Source organism: Cinclus cinclus, chromosome 23, assembly GCF_963662255.1.
Source record: "Cinclus cinclus chromosome 23, bCinCin1.1, whole genome shotgun sequence".
Classification (NCBI taxonomy): domain Eukaryota; kingdom Metazoa; phylum Chordata; class Aves; order Passeriformes; family Cinclidae; genus Cinclus; species Cinclus cinclus.
Window position 1 is genome coordinate 3,566,211 of NC_085068.1, and position 19,490 is coordinate 3,585,700.

The 19,490-nt window shown below is 51.8% G+C and overlaps 1 protein-coding gene across 3 annotated transcripts; it reads left to right on the forward strand.

Annotated features, from left to right (window-relative positions):
- The first annotated feature begins 4,239 nt into the window (after positions 1 to 4,239).
- Positions 4,240 to 19,209, forward strand: WNT4 (Wnt family member 4). Of its 3 annotated transcripts, none has more exons than XM_062507381.1 (5): positions 4,240 to 4,316; positions 15,475 to 15,710; positions 17,643 to 17,774; positions 18,142 to 18,284; positions 18,499 to 19,209. In XM_062507381.1, the coding sequence occupies exons 1-5, from the start codon at positions 4,240 to 4,242 to the stop codon at positions 18,964 to 18,966; spliced, it is 1,056 nt and encodes a 351-aa protein (XP_062363365.1). In that variant the 3' UTR covers positions 18,967 to 19,209. The 3 variants fall into 3 exon arrangements, with proteins under 3 accessions (XP_062363365.1, XP_062363364.1, XP_062363366.1); XM_062507380.1 differs by lacking the exon at positions 4,240 to 4,316 and adding an exon at positions 6,294 to 6,421; XM_062507382.1 differs by lacking the exon at positions 4,240 to 4,316 and having other exon boundaries at positions 15,530 to 15,710; positions 17,643 to 17,780.
- Positions 19,210 to 19,490: the final 281 nt, after the last annotated feature.

The following is a 19,490-nucleotide window of genomic DNA, read 5'->3' on the forward strand; positions in this document are numbered from 1 at the left end:
ACCTGGATCAAGATTTATTTCAGCAGTGCTACACACTTGATGTAAATGGCACCCAGATGAGTGGGGAAATCAATTGGGATATATTTTAAATGCCAGAATCTGGAACTGTGATAACAACCTCCTCTGAAGATAGTACAAGCCAGGGGACAATTCACTCACAGATCTGTGAAAAAGGATCTATCTGAGCAGTGGAAACGTTGGCTCTTTCTGCAATGGTATGGTTTGAAGGTATTCACAATATTTGGGGATGCTCTTAACATCCCTCATGGACAGCATCCACAAGTTCACCATAGCCACTCATTTTTCCCAGAGAAATTTTGATGGTGTGTTCAGTGACAACATCCAAAACAAAAGTCCCGAAATCCCAAAGCCACTCTGTATTTTTTTCAGTGCCCTATTTGACAATAAAATTGGAGGATTGAATCTTACCAGCCTCAGTTCCAGGTTTCAGCTGATGCCACTGAAGATTTGTTGGAATTGAACATCTGCTTCTGAAGACTCATACAAATAAATGCACATTCCCAAGCAGGCTCTGGAATATGTATGGGGTTAAAGGCATCCTGCTGCAGCTAAAAAAAGGCTGGTCTTGATGTTCCAGTGGCCACTGTGATGTGTTGAGCTGCCCAGGTAAGCATGGGTTACAGCAACTGCTCACTCCCCGATTGTAATGAACTGGACACAGTTCTTTTGTCAGAGCAATTTTCATGTTTGCAAAGCTACTTCTGTTTGTGAACTGCAGACTTATACAGTCCCTGCTCTGACCAGTCATCAGTGCCACTCGGAAATGTTTGGGTAGTTTGAAATAAATTTCATCAGAAAAACCACAGGTTTCTGTAAAGGAGTACAACTGTCCTGTATTTTCTGGCATGGAAGCTCCCAAAACAGCTTCTCCTTTCTCTAGGACAGGATTAATACATGCACTGTTGCTGAAGTGTCCAATAGTTATGTTCCATTAAATCCAAAACAGAATTTATTTCTATTCAGAGCCAACTCCCACAGCCTCAGATTCACCCATGAGTTATCCTCTCTTTTTTCTTGCAGCTCTTCTCCCCATCACATGATGGAGACTATCCTCTAGATTATAGAGTACCTACTTTCAATCCCATTTGGTAAGTCCACAGGGCATCAGAAATCTGAACAGAACCTGTAAAATATCTCTCACAACTTCCATGACTGATAGCACCAGTCAGATCCAGAAAATGAGGAGGAGTGCTACCTGCCTGCACTTACTCTTCAGTGTAGCTTCTATTTACATTACTTATATCTAGAGCCTGGCTACAATTTTGCATGGACTTTTGCATGATTTGTTGCTTTTGCATTGGTTTCTGAACTGAAAACCCCCTCCTGTTACCACTGCTGGCCCTTTTCCTTGCCTGTGATATGATGGTAATTTCACTTTGAATAAAGACACACCTGGGCAAGCCTATGAAACACTCCTGAGGTTCATTTAATTCTTCTTCCCATCCACTGAAACATTTACACATCAAAGGGAATCTCCTTATCTAAAGGGAGTTTGATGTTCATTAAAGGAGCACACAGTCAGTAACAAAGAGGGATGCTCTGCAGCCTGGGGTGGTCAGCAGGCACTGGGGGTGACAAGGAGCCTTCATCACCAGCTGCTGTCCTGAGAGGGACACACAGGAGGGGCCCTGCTGGCCAGGAGGCTTGGCAGCAATGCACAGCCCAGGAGACCTGCTGTGTCCCTTGAACCTTCCCCTGGATCTGGGCCTTTCTCTCTTCCAAATCAGCTGGGATTTAGGTTTTTAAAGCACCCTGGCACCTTTTGAATCAGAGGCCAAAAGAAGCCAGCTTCCAGAAAGCCATAGGTAATGACAGAGTAGTGTTTCATGGATGTCTTTGAAAAGCCCAAGGAGCCCACACCCTTGCAGTGAGTGACCATTCCCATATTCTGTCCTCTGTTCACACTCATCACTTCCTCCACCCCAGAGACTGTAAAATAAACTCCCCTCCTGCACTGTTATCATCTCCACAGGCAGCTCACAACTGCACTTCCTATCGGGGTGACTTACTCCAGATGTGTTTGCATCTGCCTCCCCTCTGGCATGGGGGAACCACTCATCACTCCATGGACACTCTAGTCCCAGTGCATCCTGTGGAGGTGATCCCGCACTGTGACTGCTGCACTGGCCTGGCATTCATGTCCTCCTGCTGGTTCAGTCAGGATGGTCCCCTCTGTTCCACCTGCTACAATGGAAACGGGGCATCTGCAGGAGTGGGTGGGCATGATCTACAAGTCCTTGCCCAGTCCAAGAGAAGTCTCAAGAGGTCTTCCAGCTCATGTCAAGAACCCACTGCACCATCCTGCCACCACAGCTACCCCAAAAAGAGCTGCAGGGTGCCCTGAGCCTGCCTGCAGCACCGCCATCCCTGGCACCCAGCAGTGCTCCACGGGCTGCAGATGTCCATGCCAGACAGGACCACAGGGTCCATGCCCACCCTTCTGGCTTCTGCTGAACTCTCTGGTGCTTCTCCTTGGAGGGGAATAACACATGAGAGGCCCAAAAGTATGACATTCCCATGGACCCACGTGGCTCTGGCCAGCCAGCCACAGCTCTCTAACCTCTCATTCCCCTTAGCCTTTCAATTAGTTCTTGCCTTCCTGACAAGTTCACTCAACACCCTGAGCAATTAGAAGACAGAAGGCATCAGCTTTGTCTCAAATGATGAGCCAGATTAATCAGCTCCAGTTGCACTGAATTACCCAGACGGGGCTCACAGCAACAACCTCCAATTCAGCAGCAAAGCAGCCAGCATCCCGCTTTCACCCAGGATAATCAGCAAGGATGTGAAAGCCAGATGAATGACTAGGTGAGGGTGGGCTGCTGCCTGTCAGGAGCTGGAATATAAGTCAAAGCACTTTGAAATTAAATCCTCACTTTGACAGGGAACTAATGCAGAGATTTTAAAGTAGGTGTAATAAAGTTAGACAGGCATATGTGCAGCCTAGCACAAGCTGCAGTGCTTTGAATAAGTGTGCCTCGGCTACAGGAAAACGGAGTTGAAAAGACAAAGGGAATTTTGAATAGCTCCAAACCAGCTTGGCAAGATTTTAGAGATGGTAGCAAGAGGTTTTAGTAATGAACCTAAGTAACAACATTGTCAGGAGGAGATTTGGTGCACAGTTGTGGCTGCCTGGGATCTTGGATTTCACACCAAGCAGCCAGCTCATGTTGCTCCTGGCTTTAAATTAAGTCATTTGTGCCCATATGAATAGACAGAGGCACGGTGGATAGAGCACACGAGGGGATCCCCACCACATCTCTTGGCCTCGGGGTGGTTAAGCCGTGCTCCTTGGATTTCCCAAGAGCTGACTTTTCCAGAGGTGAATTTAAGCCTTGGTATCTGGTGAAGCATCACCCTGCATCTGCACATTCTAGAGCCTGCCACCAGCCGCTGTGGCTGACAGCTCTCCACGGGGCAGCCCTTGCTGAGATGCCAAGGGGGTTTGCAAACTCATCCCTGTTCTGGCTCCAAATTCTGTTCTCCTGACAAAACCCCCAGAGAGGTACCCCTAAATAGAACCCGCCCAGAACCCTGTCCTTAGCTGCGAATTTTCAAACGCACTTTGGTATTTACAGTGAATGCTCAGAAACCGGAATCTCGGAAATCACTCCCAGTCAAAGGGGCGCTTATTGAGGAAGGCAGCCTGGGCGATGCATTCCAGGCAGCGCCAGGACATCTCAGAGCTCTGCTTCTTCACAGCCACCAGGAAATTACCCCCAAAAAATCCCCAAATGCGGAAAACCCCGCCCCTCCCCTCCGCGAGGTTCCCCGTCTCTCCCCGAACCCACCCGGAGGTGCCGCTCGGTGGGTGCAGCAACAAGGCGGGGGGCGCTGGCGAATCCCCGCTGCCCTCCACGGCTCCGGACAAGCTCCTGCCACCCTCCCTGCCGCCGGAGCCCCCGATGCCCTCCCCGATACCCTCCCCGCAGCCGGCCCGCCCCGGGGGTGTCCCCGGCAGCGGGTCCCGCCCAGGGAGCGGCGGAGCCGGGGCGGCCCCCGGGGCTGCCTCCGCCCCCCGGCCCGCCTCCGGCCCCGCCGCTCCATCCCGGGACGGGCCGGCCGTGCTGACAGTCGGGCTCAGCGGCCGCCGCGGGAGCATCCCCGGGCAGCGCCCGCCGCTCCTGCCCGCGCCCACCTGCGGCCGCGGCTGCCCTGGGCGCGGGGCGGCGGGGGCGCTGCCGGCTCCGCGCAGCCTCACCCCGCCTGCCCTCCAGGATGAGCCCGGAGTATTCTCTGCGCTCCTTGCTGCTCATCATCCTCGCCACTTTCTCGGCCAACGCCAGCAACTGGCTGTGAGTAGCCGCGGGGCGGTAGGGGGAACGCGGGCGTGCTGCCACTTGTTGGTAGCCCCCTGGGACGCGGAGCAGGTGCCTCGGGGCTGGGCGGCATCGGGGCGCGACCCCCTCTGCGGCGATGCTGCCGGGTCCCCGGCGGGGCATGGGGCTCCCGTGGCCATCACGCCGGTCCCGGTCCCTGTCCCTGTCCCGGTCCCCGCTGGCCCTGGCCGCCGTGGCGGTGGGATTGCAGCCCTCGCCCGCAGGTGAGGTGGGCGACAGGCGATGCCGGCTGTCCCCAGCCGCTCCGTGGCGGTGTGTTATCGCGGCTGATGGCAATGGGGCTCTTTATCTAACCCCCGTCCCGTTTTTTGTCCTTAAGTTACGAGCCCGGATCACACCGGGATCGCGGGTGAAAGTCGGGGCATCGGGTCGGAACGGGGCCTGGGTGTTGGCGAGATGCCACGCGAGGGCCAGCGGACCAGGGGAGGATTTGGCAGAGCTGGGGCGGCCAAACGCGCTGGGCCCGGGGATCTGCAGCGAGCGGGGCTGCCTACGCCTCGGGCCCCCATTCCCGGTAGGAGGACGGGGTCGGGGGGCTGCTGCACGCCGCAGAGGAGCCCGATGACATCGGGAACCCGCTGAACAAACACTGAAAATAATGTGTAAGGTAAACAGGGGCGGAAATCGTTCTGGAAAATTCCTACGTGTTTGCCAAGGTAGTGGGACTACTTTCTGAAGAGGACACCCCCCCACCCCCCCGTTCCCCCTCCCCGGGTCAGAGGGGATGGAGCATGACAGCGCTTTCCCACCTAACTTTGAACGAAGACATCGGTTCTTCCTAATAAATCTGCTTTGGTGGGAGATGTGCTTCCCCTGCCGCCCTTGTTGCCGGCTGACAGGAACTAATGAGTTCCCGTGCACGCACCCAGCAGACCCGCTCTGCGGCTGGGAGCTTGGGCCGCCTCCGTCTCACCTTCATGGATTTCTGTCGGCAGGGGCAGGTACACCACACGGGATAAGGAGCTCCCGGGGTTGTCAGCATGAAGGATCCTGAGCGTCGCGTACCTTTCCCAACACAGGTGCTCAGGTGGGCACACATCCCCCGCGCAAGGAGTCCTCTGCATCCGGATACGGCTCCTGCCTTTAGATTTTTGACTCGCTGGAAGCTGTGGGTGGTTTTTGGAGGATGCTCCCCAAGGCCTGGGGGGAGTGCCAGGTCAGCGGCACTCTCTGAGTGTCCTGCTGTAGGAAAAGGTGGCTGCCTGGGATGTGTTAGTGCTTAGTCCTTCTCCCCTCCTCCTTTGCCAGATGGAGCGACTTGCGTGCCACACGTCTCCAGCAACTGGTGGGTGGATCATAGCAGCTATCAAGGTGGTCTTTTAAGCTGTCATGCTTCTGGTGAAGGTATATTGGGAACTGTGGGAGTGTTTTTCCTGCAGGAAGAAAGTTCTGCTGAGGAAGCTCTGTGAGATGATGGCAGATGTCTGGAGAGGAGCAGCTTCGGCTGCCCTGGGACGGGCACGGCGGAAAGTGGGGATTTCATGAGTGAGGTCAGCAGGCTGCCCCGCACGGATGCGCAGAGGTGGGACTCCCCTCGGTCCTCGGCGCCGCACGCAGCTGGGACAGGATTTGGGAGGCGAGGCGGAGGGGTGATCCGCCGCACTCGTCTGGGAGGGCTGTGTGCAGCCGTCCGTGCTGGCAGAGCGAGGGTGGGCGCGGGGGGCTCGGCAGCAGAGAGCGGAGGGTTCATTCCTGCCAACAGGGGAGGAAAAGCAGATACATTTCAGTGCGTTTCAAAGGAAGGGGGTCAGCTTTTTTTTGATGTTGCAAATGTATCATGATAAAAGGATCGTCCCCCGCTCAGTGCTTTTTATTCTTTGCCTTTAGGATTAGGACAATTCCCATTGTTTATCTTCTCACATCAGAAACAAAGGCTGCCAGAGGCAATAAACAGAGTTAGAAGGATCCCAGGAATTATCAGATATTCGAGGAATGAGTGTGCCTCGTATGTCTTCACGTGTGTGGGCTCGGCATGCTCAGCGTTATCCCGGGGCACTGCCAGCTTGGACCCAGCACATGGGATGGATCCAGCCTGGCCAGGCACATAGCTCTGCTGAGAGGTGTGTGCATGGAATGGCAGCCCACGGTGAAGTTTGCTTTTCCACAAACCTGCTGGATTAGTGATTAAGCTCAGTTGTGAGTTGTTGTTTTTTTTTCTCTCCCCCTGAAGCTCTAAAACTTCTTTAAACCTGTACAGACTCGCAGTCCCCCAGCGCTTTGGAGAGATGCTGCTTGCAGTGCCTGACCTAAGGCTTTCTGTAAGCCTGGCTTCGTGGGGAAGGCTCTGGTTTTGGCCATGCAATGGTGTCTGATGAGCTGCCCCGTGCAGTATAAAAAGGAGGTGATGTAGGGATCTCTCAAAGGGATCACTCTGCTACAAGTGGCCATTGAGCTGGAAGGGATTTCCCAAATCTTTTCATTAAACAAACCAAGCTACTTTCTCCCTGGTTAAGAAGCAAACCTCAGGTGTTTTTTCTCAGTGTCTTGAGTTTGGGGAGTTGCTGCTTGGCTTGTTGCCTATCCAGAAAGCCTCTGTTCTCCAAATCTGAAGGGATGCTCTGTTCCTGCTTCTTATGAAAGCCTCAGGCTTGCTCTTCCTTCCACCTTTGGAGGCTTAGATTTGCCTCCTGCCTCTTCAGGCAGAGGTTTGTAAATTAAAGGGCTGTAGATAGAGCCTTTTGCATCTCGTTGGCAGTGCACAGGAAGGTCCCTCTGGCTTCTGCTTTATCTTTGAAGGAGTCCAGGGTCATGCTTTATACAGGGGAAGCAGATGAGTTACTTTTCAAAGCTACTTGCACTTTGTAGACTCTTGAACCCATGTGTGCAGTGATGTGGTAGAATTTGGAAGCAAGGCCTCTTCTGCTCCAAACCCATCCTGATGTTGAGGGTGTTTCACAGAGACTTTTAGCCAAACAAGCCTCGTGCCACAGCTGGCACAGGAGTGCCAGGCTCTGGTTTCAGTCCAGTTGTTTAGTTAGTTAGTTAGTTAGTTAGTTATTCATTTATTTACCTATTTTGGAGAGAAGGAAGTCCACATAAAGAAGTGAACTAGAAAATGTGGGTTGTGAGTGTAAGCTTCCGCTAAGTGCATAAGGCACTGGGGCTCTCTGCTTTGCCCTCTAGCTGTTCAGAGGGTTTGAATGATGAGAAAACCGAAACAGAAATCATCAGATACAACAGGTTAGGGTCCTTTAGGGGTGTCAAACTTTCTGGGAATCATTATAGCCTCTGTCCATTTTCTTGCGGCTAAAACTGGCTCTGGAGGAGGCTCTCCATATGGATATGCTTGGTCTGAGATGTGGTTATGCCATTTTAGAGCAGGGTGTACCACCAGCAGCTCTGCCTGTCCATTCTTTACAGGGATTTAAAATTTCTGTCTGGGCTTGGGACTTGGTTTAAAGGGCCAGGAGCACAGATGGGCTTTTAAATCCTAAAAAAAAAAATTTTGAGTGCTCTGGGAAGGCTTGAAGACACTGTGAGGGTCCAAACAAGCCTGGCTAAGCAGCTGCTCTCTAAGCACTTTAGAGAACTGGTGAGGAAGGGATAAAAGGAGTTTGGATTTCCCTGGCCTCTTTCATCTGAACATCACAAGGTGCTTCGCAAATAGGAGGCCCAATCCTCTGTGCCCATCTCTGACAGCTTAGGAGTGGGGATGTTGCAAAAGCAGCTCATTTTGTTTGGGTCATTATGCAATGCAGAGGATTTCAGAGGAAGCATGCCTGGATCCTGCATTTTCATCCTTCTGGTTTCTAAACCAGGCTTTATTTTTTTCAGGTGAGTCTCCACAGCTTTGATAGTGGGGAGAGATCACTTCACGTGGAGCCTGGCATAGTTTAATTTTGTACAAGATTCTTGGCATTGCCACTGCAATGCTTCTGTCTTCCACCTGGTGAGGAACCCATCAGCATTTTCCCTTCAGATGCCATGGCAGGTGCAGCTGGCTCTAATGCAGAGCTGTTCCTGCCAGGCTCTGCTCCCCTCTCCATGCTCTTGGTTTTTGCTGTGAGGACAGTGGCAGGAAGGCTCCCCAGTCATATCTGTCCCAGCAGTCAGGGTAGTGGTTGCACCATTTGGGTTTGATGAGGAATTTCCTTACTTGGAAGAGTGCTGTGGGTTGGATGAGTGGCTTTCCACTTCTGGGATGCTCTGGGCCCTCTCTCATTGCTCTGGGGATCCTGTCAGATCCAAAAGGTTGGTGCATGAACCCGTGGAACCCTTTACCAAGGCTGTGAGGTGGGGAAATTGAAACTGCTGGAAATATATTTTTAATTTTTATTTATTTGTAGGTCTTTCCACTTCTGACAGTGCCAGCTAATTTTAGCTCAGCCATGAAAATGGACTGGTTGTGGGTTGCACCCAGTGGTCCTGGCACTGGACTTCCAAACAAGTTTGGCTTGTCTCTGAGCAATGGTCCTGTCTGGCAGACACCCTTCAGGGCTGCATTTGCCAGGGTGTAGGAGAGCCCCATGCTCTCTAGCTCCTCAGTGGTCATGGACATTTCTGTCCTTACCTAAACCTCAAGTAAAATTATACCCATCTTTTACAGCAGAACCTAACTCTAGGGAGGATGGACAGGAGGGAGATAAAAGCACTCTGCTCACCAGGCTGTAAAGAACTGGATAAGCTCCAGATATGAGCAATGGCAAGAGGCAGATTTTTCTTTTTTGCAATGGCTTGATGTGACTCTATGAATCACAACTGGACTTTTGCATTGAAGCAAAAAAGTGTTCATGTTACTCTGCTGAGAGCTACTGCCTGCTTGATTAATTCATCCTGGTAGATGTACAGAAATGCATTGCAGCCACTTTCTCAAAATTATGAAATTGCTGAGCAATCCTGGAGTTCAACAGTTTCTAGAAGATTCTTCTGAATTTCCTTACAAGTGCAATGACACTGCCTCTTACTACAGTTGGTGATTTTTTTTCTTAAATCTTGAAAGCCTTGTGAATGCACAAAACTTGGAGTCATCCAAGGCTGCTTGAATGGTAGACTCTTCTCTGGCCACTCAGTGCAGGTAACCTCTTCCTGCCTACCTGGGGATGTCTGTCCCTGACACCTGTGGGTGACCCTGGCAGCATCCTCCAGGCTCTCTTGGAGCTCTGCTGCTTTGGGCTGTTGCACTTCACAGCCGGGAAGCTGCCTTGCAGGATCTGGCAGGCTCAGCAGAACTGGAGCCAGTATTGTGCTTTCATGAAATTTCTTGGGGAAAAGTAATTGAGTCTCTTGGCCTATGGAGAGCAGCCTGGGGTCTGTTGAAAGTTGGGTGAGATCAAACTAATCCTGTAGAAAGCTTTTTTTTGTTTGTTTTTTTTCCCCCACATACTTGCAAATTCTGATAAAAACTTTAAACTCATCAGGTTTTCTGCAACCAAGTCTAGCCTGAAGCACTGCAGGAGTTGGCCTGCACTTGCTTCCTCTTGCAACAAGGCCTGAGTGTTGTACCTGAATCCAGGAGTAGCTTCTGTTGGCTTATAAAGGAAGTAAAGGAAATTTCCTACATGTTCAAAGCAGATTCCTAAAACAGATGCTGTTCAGGCTCTTGCCAATTACAAAGTGGAGACTTTGCCCCCAGAAAGGCAAAAAGCAGCACTGGCTCAGGAGCAGCCATGTCACTGTTCCCAGAGACTTGTGATGGGGGAGGCACCAGCAGTGGCTGGGGCATGGGTGTTTGCTGGGTGGTGTTAGATGAGAGGTCCCAGGGATGGAGGATAGGATTGGAAGTGTAGGCTCACCCTTGAGCTGAGGGGTGGAGGTGTGGGCATAGCACTGCCTCCTCCTGGATGAACCTTTGGGCAGCTGCTGACTGGAGATGAAGAGTAGGTGTGAAAAGCAGGTTTCAGCCAAGAGGTGGTGCCCTAGATGTGACAGGGAGGACTGAGGCACACAGCTGTATTTCTTCCACGAAAGACACCAGACAGGTTCTCAGAAGGTGACTTGTAAATCATAGTTTACACTTGGAAAGGCAGGATGTCTAATCCCAGGTGAGGGACACCTGGTCCCTGGGAGGGCCAAGTCTGCTACAGAGCCAGCAGCTGGGCAAGGACAACCTTGCAGGTGTCCCACAAATCGTGACAGGAACATGCCCAAGCTGCCAGGCTGGGGGAACCATGGATGTGGTGAGCCCTACCAGCCTGCTGCTGTTGGCACAGGGAGACTGGCACGAAGCCCAGTGTGGGACACCATGAGAAATCCTGGGAGCTCTATGGCCTGCATGGAGTATCCTCTGGAGTATCCTGCCAGACTGAGACAACTTCCCATGTCTTCACTCACCCTGCTTGGTGGGAGAAAGCAACAAGGCAAAGATAAAACATTTCTCCATAACTTTCAGGATGGCTCCTTGCAGGGAGCCATAACCCTGGTCAGTACCTCTCCCTGCATGGATCTATCTGTGGAGACAGACAGATGCATGCAAGGATGCATGGGGTTTTTCCATGGATTTTTCACATCATGAACAAGCCCATAGTTCTTCCCCAGAAGAAACTTGCCTGCATGAGCAGTCTCAGTCCTTAAGACAATCCAAAGTGTCACTGCTGACTGTCCCTGCAGCCTCAGGAGGCACAGAGATGTGCTTGCTGACCCCTCCACAAGCAAGGCGGGGGGAGTTTGCTGCCTCTCAGACAGGAGCAGAGCTGAATCATCTTCAGTTTAAGGCTTGGACAAGCCTTTTGTGGCCTTGACCACTCAACCCTGTGGGAAGGTTGAGTATTTGCTGAGCAGGCTGAAGCTTCTGAGCCTGATTTCAGAATATCTATTGAGTGGTTTATCAGGGGTGCTACTGACCTGGGTCTGAAAGTTCTCATCTTCAGGAAAATATTCCCAAAATGAGACAATACAAAGAGTTCACACTTGAAGCTCATTTGTTCAAAAGAAACACCAGGGATCTCTGTTTTCCCCAGGGTATCTTCTCTGACCTGCCTCAACTGAGTATTTATCAATGACTGAAATTTGCACACCTTTCCATGGCAGGGAATCTTCTCCCCAACTCTATCTGCCACACACTGTGGCTCTTTCTCCTTGTCATTTCACCAATTATTATTCCTCATGAAAGTATTACCATATTTTTTTTTAAGAAGGGTTTTCTGCCATCCCCTACCTTTCCAAAGCTCCCTAGACTGGAGATTTACTTATATGCCATCTTGCAGAGTGCATCAGCTGCACCTGTTTAAATTATGGGCCTTCAATCCTGATCTCAATACTTTAGATGGAAAAGAGGAAGGGATTTCTGCCAGTTTTCTCCAAAATCAATGACTTTTAAAAGGGAGTCTGTTCTGCAAGTGATTTGCCTGGATGTAAAAGCAGGAGAAAAGAGCTATACAAGGCCATGATGAAGCAAGAAGACAAAACTTTAAAAAATGGTGTGGACAGCAGCTCTCCTCCTGAAATGTTCTTTGCCCAGTCTTGGAAAATGAAGAAAATATGCCATTGTTTGGGTTTGTTTTCCACAAGCAGGGCTGTTTTGAGGCTCCATGTAAGAATTATTATTATTAAACTATTATTAAATTATAATCATATATTATAGTATATATTATATATATTATAAAAATATATTATTAAAATATATATATGTTATATATAATGATATAACTATTAAACTATTATTAAGTTATAATCTAGAGCTCTGCATAGTAATCACAGTGTGATGTCACAATGGAGATCTGCATTGAGACTTTGTAGAGGGCAGGAGTTGTTTGTTGCAGTCCTCCTGCTGTGCCTGTCCAGCTCTCTGTGCAGGTAGACAAAGGCTTTGGCTGTGGATTCTACCACTTCTGACCAGGGAAGCAAAGTTTGGAGCACAGTTCTTGCTAAGGACCAGGCAAAGCACTAGAGCCAGGTTTCCATGGGGACTGTGGGATGCTGCAGATGGGTTTGGTTCCTGACAGCCCTGGGGCTCCACAGCCCTGAGAAACATGAGATGGAAGCATCTCTGAGTGCTGATGAGAGCAGGGCATGTTTCCCAGCTCTTACCTCACTCTTCATCTGCCCCGGAGAGGGGAAGGGGATAAACACCTACCTGGTGCTCCTGAGTGTGATGTGATGAGATGCCATGTGACAATTTAATGTGACTGAGGGCCTTCAGCAAAGGTCCTTCCTTAAATCCTTGCCTCAACCTCTGGATCCTGAACCAGGGCTCAGGATGGGAGCTTCCTCCCCCATCAAAAACCGGGTCTTTCGGAAAGCAGCGATGGTTCTCCTGGACCAGTAATAAACTGGTAGAATGATGGGGCCACAACATTTTCGGCACAATTGCCTCCATCTCCGCAGAGGGGCTGGCAAACATGGGCTGAGGAGGGGTGATAGGACACAGGACCTGTCAAGGGGGAGGGAGGCCAGAGCACTGTTCTGGATAGTTTCATCTTATTTGTCTGCCTTGCAAAACTAATTACCAGACCTGTTCTTGGAAGGCTGTATCTGTCTTTGAAGCATCCTTGGCCTTTGTTTTATAATCCTAAACAGCATCAAATATGAATTGGGAAGGCACCTTATCAGGTGGATCTCCTTGGAAAAGCTTGAAAGGTTCTTGTCACACTTTCCTTTATGCATGCTTTGAATTTATTATTCCACATTGCCCAAAGAATCTTAAGATGTAAAATATATCAGAAAAGAAGATGATGCCCCATCCTGAGCAGAGCTGATAATAATGTGGTTGCTACATCAGTGTCACAGAACCCTTCTGCCCGTGTGTCTGCACTCTGAGCAGATACTGACTCATCTGTAGGACCAGTCTCATGGCTTTGAAGGAGCTGCTTGCCTGCCAGGATAAATGCCACTGGAGTTCTTGGCAGAGGAGGAAGCCAAATCAGCACAAGGGGCTGGTACTGGAGATAGATTCTGATTTTCTTGGCTTCCAGGCTGATCAATAACCCACATTGTCTCGAGCTGAATCTTAGAACTCTGCTGTGTGCTGTGTATCATCTTCCCCATGCCCAAACTGAAATGATGGCTGGACGTGGGAGAAGACAGCTGTTCCAGGCACTCCGTGTGTGCTCAGCATTCAACATCCTCGAAGCTCCCAGAGGTGGTTTGGTGCCTTCACCCCAGGTCAGACAAGTGCAGCAACATGTGAGAACAGCACTTACTGCACTCCATGTCTTGGACTGCAGGGCAGGGCTGGGGACACCCATTGCATGGTGTGGAGGCCAGCAGAAAGGTGACAGTCCTGAGTTGGGCCACAGTGGGTTTTCAAGCCAGCTGTGTGCATCAGGTCGTGTCTTCTGCAAACAGAGCTGTCCCCTTGGAGGACAGGAAGCCTTGGGCAAAGATGATTTGCTAGTGTAAAGGCTCTAACAGCACTTGGCTCTGAAACCCCAGCAGCCTGCCGCTTCCCGCTGTCAGAGGAGCAGTGCCTCCGTGATCACACACAGGGAACACTGAATACTTTTGAAATCTCGCCATGCAGACTCCCCACGGACACCGTGAGCCAAGACAGCTCTCCCTGGCTCCCACGGCCCCCCCGGCTGTGAGCGTGAAACCAAGCTGGTGAATAATTCTGCTGATGCACAGAAGAGAAAATCCTGTTCTCTCCTCCTGAGGCAGGCTGGCAGGGTTAATGAAAGGAAGAGGCTGTGACAACTTGATTTTTGTGGCTGAAGTCAGCAAATCTGGCTCCTGGGACGCATGGGAACAGGCAGGGAGCAGGAGCCACTTTTGCACAGTCACTTCTTGGAGAAAAGCAGGGCTTCAAAAGAAAAATCCTTTGCAGGATGTTGCAACTTGGGAGGAGGAGTTAAAAAACCACGCAAACAATAAACCCCACAAGTTCTGAAGGGCTGAGAAGTGCAGAGTCAAGGAATGAAGTTTCTGAAAAGCTCAGTACTTGCGTCTCTTGGTGCAGACAAGGTGGTGTGAGACAATGCTGGCAATTCCCAAGGATCCCAAAGCTCAGTGTGGTTAGTGGATGGGTACAAGTGTGAGCTACACCTGTCCCATGCAGGGGACCCTCCATGTCCACAGCAGGTCAGGGCTCCACCATGGCAGCATCATCTGAAGTGGCTACCAGCAGCCACAGGAAGGAGGGAGTCTCATACACACACCTGCCAACACAGTCACTAATAGCTGTAAGAGGGTATTGGATTATCATACGGCCTTGTGGGAAAATCTGACTGGGTCTAGCTTAAGCTCCTTCTGTGATCCAGAGGTTGGGGCAGGAGGATGGAACTGGGAAATGGGCAAGCATGGACATCATGCCCCCAACACAACAAGGGGTAGGAGGTTGAGTTACTGGGATGTGCAGCAGGGACCATCGTGCCCACACACTGGACAAGGAAATGCTGAGAGCTTTTGAGGTGCTTGCTCTTCAAGATGGTTGCTCCCTCACTCCCCTAGTGCTGACACCCAAGAGCAGCTCTGTAACTCTTTCTGCTGAGGATGGCACTATGGAAAGCAGAACACGTGGTCCCCTCCACACAGGGACAATCTTTCCTAGATCAGCAAAGACCTCATGGCCCTATTCACAAGCTGGGCTGTTGCAGGAGGTGCCCAACAATTTTGCCCTGGCATGCTCCTGATTCTGTTTCCCTGCTTGAATCCCAAGTGACAGGAAACCTGGCAGCTCCCAGAGGCCATCCCTGCCTGCTGGGGTCTGAGGCAGCTAAAAGCAGCCTCCAGGAGGGAAGTGGTTTGGAGGGCAATGTTTGCCAGTGATGAGCACACAGCCACGCTGTGGGAGCACTGTGGCAGATGGAGCTGGCAGCCAAGTGCCTGTCCTGCTTGTTTTGGCTGACTTCAGAGACCTCTGGCTTTTCCTAGTAGCACTTGGATATGCTGATACTCGGGAGACCTGACCAGGCACATTCAGACAGCACTGAAAATATCTTCCTTGCAGGCAACAGAGGCAAAGGGGAGCCAACAGCTGGACTCCCCAAGAGACAGGGACTAGGCTGCAGAGGGTTGGTTGTTTTGCTTGGGCTTGTTCTCTGTCAGCCAAAGATGCATCCTGCAGAACCACTGCTGTGGTACATTTAAAGGTGACCCCAGATGGGCAGCAGGTCTCAGCTTTGGAGGGGCTAAAAGAGGTTCAGTCTCCTTGCTTTCTGCAAGGCTGAATGTGGCTCCCAGCTGAATATGGGCTCCCCCAGCCCTTGCTTCCTAACCCATTGTGCTGGTGTCGTGGCAGGTACCTGGCAAAGCTGTCTTCAGTGGGGAGCATCTCTGAGGAGGAGACCTGCGAGAAGCTGAAGGGCTTGATCCAGCGCCAGGTGCAGATGTGCAAGAGGAACCTGGAGGTGATGGACTCGGTGCGACGCGGAGCCCAGCTGGCCATCGAGGAGTGCCAGTACCAGTTCCGCAACCGCCGCTGGAACTGCTCCACACTGGACACCCTGCCTGTCTTTGGCAAGGTGGTGACACAAGGTGAGCTGGAAGGATGTGTCTGGGTGATGCTGCAGGGGGAATGGTTATAAAAGCAGTCTGGTGGGCTGTAGCTGGGATTTTGCCTGCTTGCCCCTGAACTGGTGGTTGGGGAGGGTCAGGAATGGCCCATCCAGTGTTGGATCTTGGGGTGGACGGGTCCCTGTGCACTTCAGCAGGGCTCTATTCACTGTGTTGGGTACAGCATATCCAGATTCATGCTGCTCCTCAGCTCTCCTGAACCTTTCTCACGCCCATTGACAAGGACATGCCAAAGTCACCCTATGGCCTCATCTCTTCCCCACCAAACCCAGGAGCTCCACTCCATAAAGCCATGGGTGCATTTTCTCAGTCTCTTTCGGGGCAGTGCTGAAGCAGTGGCTGCTGCCAGGCTGGCATGTGGCCACTCTTGAGCAGAGCATCAGTGGGGACACCAGGATGACGGCTCGGTGCCACCTGGCATGGGAAGAGCATGAGGCAGCATCACCGGCTGCCACCAGCCTTCAGGGCTGGGTATGGCCAGGGCAGCCCCCAGCCCCTCTGATCCCAGCTGCACCCTGACTTCCCAGAAGCCCAGGACTGTAATCAAACCAGAGCACTGGAGTGAGGATACAGAGGGGAAAACCCTTCTGCAGCCCCTTAAGATCACTGAAGCATCCCTTGCCTTCCCTCAGGTGCTATCTCTGAGTCACTGTCTCACCTCCTATCCCAGGACCCCTAGACCAAAGCATCCCCCTGGCTCCTTATTTGACTTTCCTCCCCTGAATGCAGGGGTGAAGATCTCTTCTTGTGAAGGTTCAGGGATTGGAAATACCAGAAATACCAGAAACTAAGTCGTCTTTTTTAGGCAGCCACAGCACAAACCGACCAACATGATCCTACTATTAACCTCGATTAACTTGGAGGCAGTTCAGTCCCCACACTGGCTGGTTCCTCCCCAGCCACTGCCAGCTGGGCCACCAAAGTCTGGGATGCGACCACCAAAGTAGCTGCCCTCTCTCTGACCGGCAGGCTGAGCGATGCCTGCTCACAAGCCATCCCCCCTCTGTACCAAGCATGGGACCACCCTAAATACCAGCTGTCCTTGCTCAGAAATGGAGGTTTTGTGTCCTCGACTGGCCTCAGAGGATAGTGGAGATTTGTGTGTTGCTAAAGATGATCCCTGCCCCCGTGTGCTCACACCCAGGGATGTGCACAACTTCCCAAACAAGCTTTTCTCAATCATGTGGCACCACATAGGGCTAGTCCCACGAGCTGGGACTGTATTGCACCCTGGACATCAGTGGGGCTGTGTGAGGTGCTCTGGGAGCAAAACAGGGTTTTGCAGGGTAGTTTGGGAGGCATTGCAGGCTACAGAACCCTTTGAAAGAGGATAGCAAGGATCTGCAGCTGCAGGGAATGTTCCTGGATGTGGAAAGCAGGCAGCTATTTTGGATGCAGGAAAGATTTCACGGCAGAGGTGCCCTGCAAGGCAAGACAGTCTTCCATATAAGCTCTGGAGAGCTCTGCCCACATCGGGCTCTCCTATTGCCAGGTTTTATCATTCTGTCATTCATTTCTAATGTTGTGGAGCAGTTCCCAACTTCTTCACTATTGCAGGAGTGGGCCCTCACTTCTGCAAAACATCTCCCAGCACCCAGGGGTCTCTGATGAGTCAGGTCCAGGCTTGGCACTAGGCAAACAGCATTCCTGGGGGTGGGGACAGTGAGGGTCCTGCATGTGCTGTCTCATCTTAGGAGGAAGTAACAGAGCTAAGGGTTTAGCCTGATAGCTCTGTATAGCAGGTTTGTTCAGACCAGCTTTTCAGGGGGGGTTTATATGCCACACCAGGGTTAAGAGGGGAGAAGAGACACATGTGGCATTCTACCAGGAATTCCCGCTGGTGTTGCCTCAGACTTTGTGCCACCTTTCCCACCGTGGTTTGTGCCCTTGCAGGGACGCGGGAGGCAGCGTTCGTCTATGCCATCTCCTCGGCAGGGGTGGCCTTCGCCGTGACCCGTGCCTGCAGCAGCGGCGAGCTGGACAAGTGTGGCTGTGACCGCACAGTACAGGGGGGCAGCCCGCAGGGTGAGTGTCTGGGCACGGGGCAGCTGCAGCTGCGTGGGGATGCAAAGTAGCCAAAATATCTGCAGTTCAAACCCACTCTCTGGAGTCACCCAGAAAGGAGGGAAATGTTTGAAAAAACTAAACTCTGGTCAGTCCACGTGACTGCCTCCAAAAGGCACCTGGGTGCATCACCCGCAGGACAGCAAGCATCTTGTCCGTGTGCTCCCCAGTGCCACACTCCCTAGCTTCCCCTGTTCCCATACACTGCAGACTAGTAGGCAGCAAGACAGAGAGGGGGCAGGCCAGCTGGATTTTAGGAAGAGCAGGGCTGGAGAGTGCAAGCACTACAGGGTGGCAGTACCTGTCTCATCTGTGCTCTCTGCCTCAGGCTTCCAGTGGTCGGGCTGCTCCGATAACATCGCCTACGGTGTGGCCTTCTCTCAGTCCTTCGTCGACATCCGTGAGAGGAGCAAAGGGGCCTCTTCCAACAGAGCGTTAATGAACCTCCATAACAACGAGGCAGGGAGGAAGGTAATGGCAAGGAGGAAACCCAGGCAGCTGGTGCCACTCTGAGCATCCCAGCTGGGCTCTGCAGCCATGGCTTGAGCCATTTGGGCTTCTTTTAATCCCATCCCCACCCAGCAGTGTATTCTGCACAGCCCTTCCAGGCCCCATCCATTGTGCCCTCCCTTCAATGTCCATCCTGCTGATCATCCCATCTTGTTCCTTGTGTCTGTTCCTCCAGGCGATCCTGAACAACATGCGGGTGGAGTGTAAGTGTCACGGTGTGTCGGGCTCCTGTGAGTTCAAGACGTGCTGGAAAGCCATGCCCCCCTTCCGCAAAGTGGGCAACGTCCTGAAGGAGAAATTCGACGGAGCCACAGAGGTCGAACAGAGCGAGATTGGATCCACCAAAGTGCTGGTGCCCAAAAACTCCCAGTTCAAGCCACACACAGACGAGGACCTCGTCTACCTAGACTCCAGTCCCGACTTCTGCGACCATGACCTCAAGAACGGGGTCCTGGGCACCAGTGGGAGGCAGTGCAACAAGACCTCCAAGGCCATCGATGGCTGTGAGCTGATGTGCTGCGGCCGTGGCTTTCACACGGACGAAGTGGAGGTTGTGGAAAGGTGCAGCTGCAAATTCCACTGGTGCTGCTCCGTCAAGTGCAAACCCTGCCATCGGGTGGTGGAGATCCACACGTGCCGGTGAGGCACAGGAGAGAGCACCCACCCTGTACCCTCTTTAACTGATCCTGCTTCTCCCTTGCCCCACAGCCAGGACTGAGGAAGTGACCCAGATGCTGAAGGGGGAGCACAGCTCTTTACAGAGACAGAACCACAGAGAAAAACAGATTTTAAAGAAAAAAATATTTAAAGTTTTAAAAAAACCTGATCACTGTTGGCTTTTTTTTTTTTTATTTTGTCTGCTTTGCTGTATTTATTGCTGAAGCCAGAGCCCCTTGGTGTCCTGTGCCAGCAGACACGTTTGTTCTCTGGCTGTCTGGGGACTTGTGTGATGCCAGCTGCTGTCAGATGGGCTCCTGCGGCTTTTGGAGTGCCGCAGACAAGAAGTGTTTAAGGCAAGGGTAGTGCAGCATTTGAAATCTTCTTTCACAGTTATTTTTGTTTGTTTAAAGGCACATGCTGAGCATCCTGGGGCACTGCTGCCCTGGCTAGGCCTCAGGAAGGGAAGGAGCACGGCCAGCCTGTGCAGCCAAGGTGCATGGCAAAGGA

Bases quoted from the DNA above. Each gene is read 5' to 3' on its own strand.
- WNT4 (XM_062507380.1), top strand. From the start codon at position 6,294: ATGAGTGTGCCTCGTATGTCTTCACGTGTGTGGGCTCGGCATGCTCAG. The intron at 6,422-15,474 runs GTGTGTGCATGG...GTGTCGTGGCAG, and splicing joins GCACATAGCTCTGCTGAGAG to GTACCTGGCAAAGCTGTCTT. The intron at 15,711-17,642 runs GTGAGCTGGAAG...GTGCCCTTGCAG, and splicing joins TGGCAAGGTGGTGACACAAG to GGACGCGGGAGGCAGCGTTC.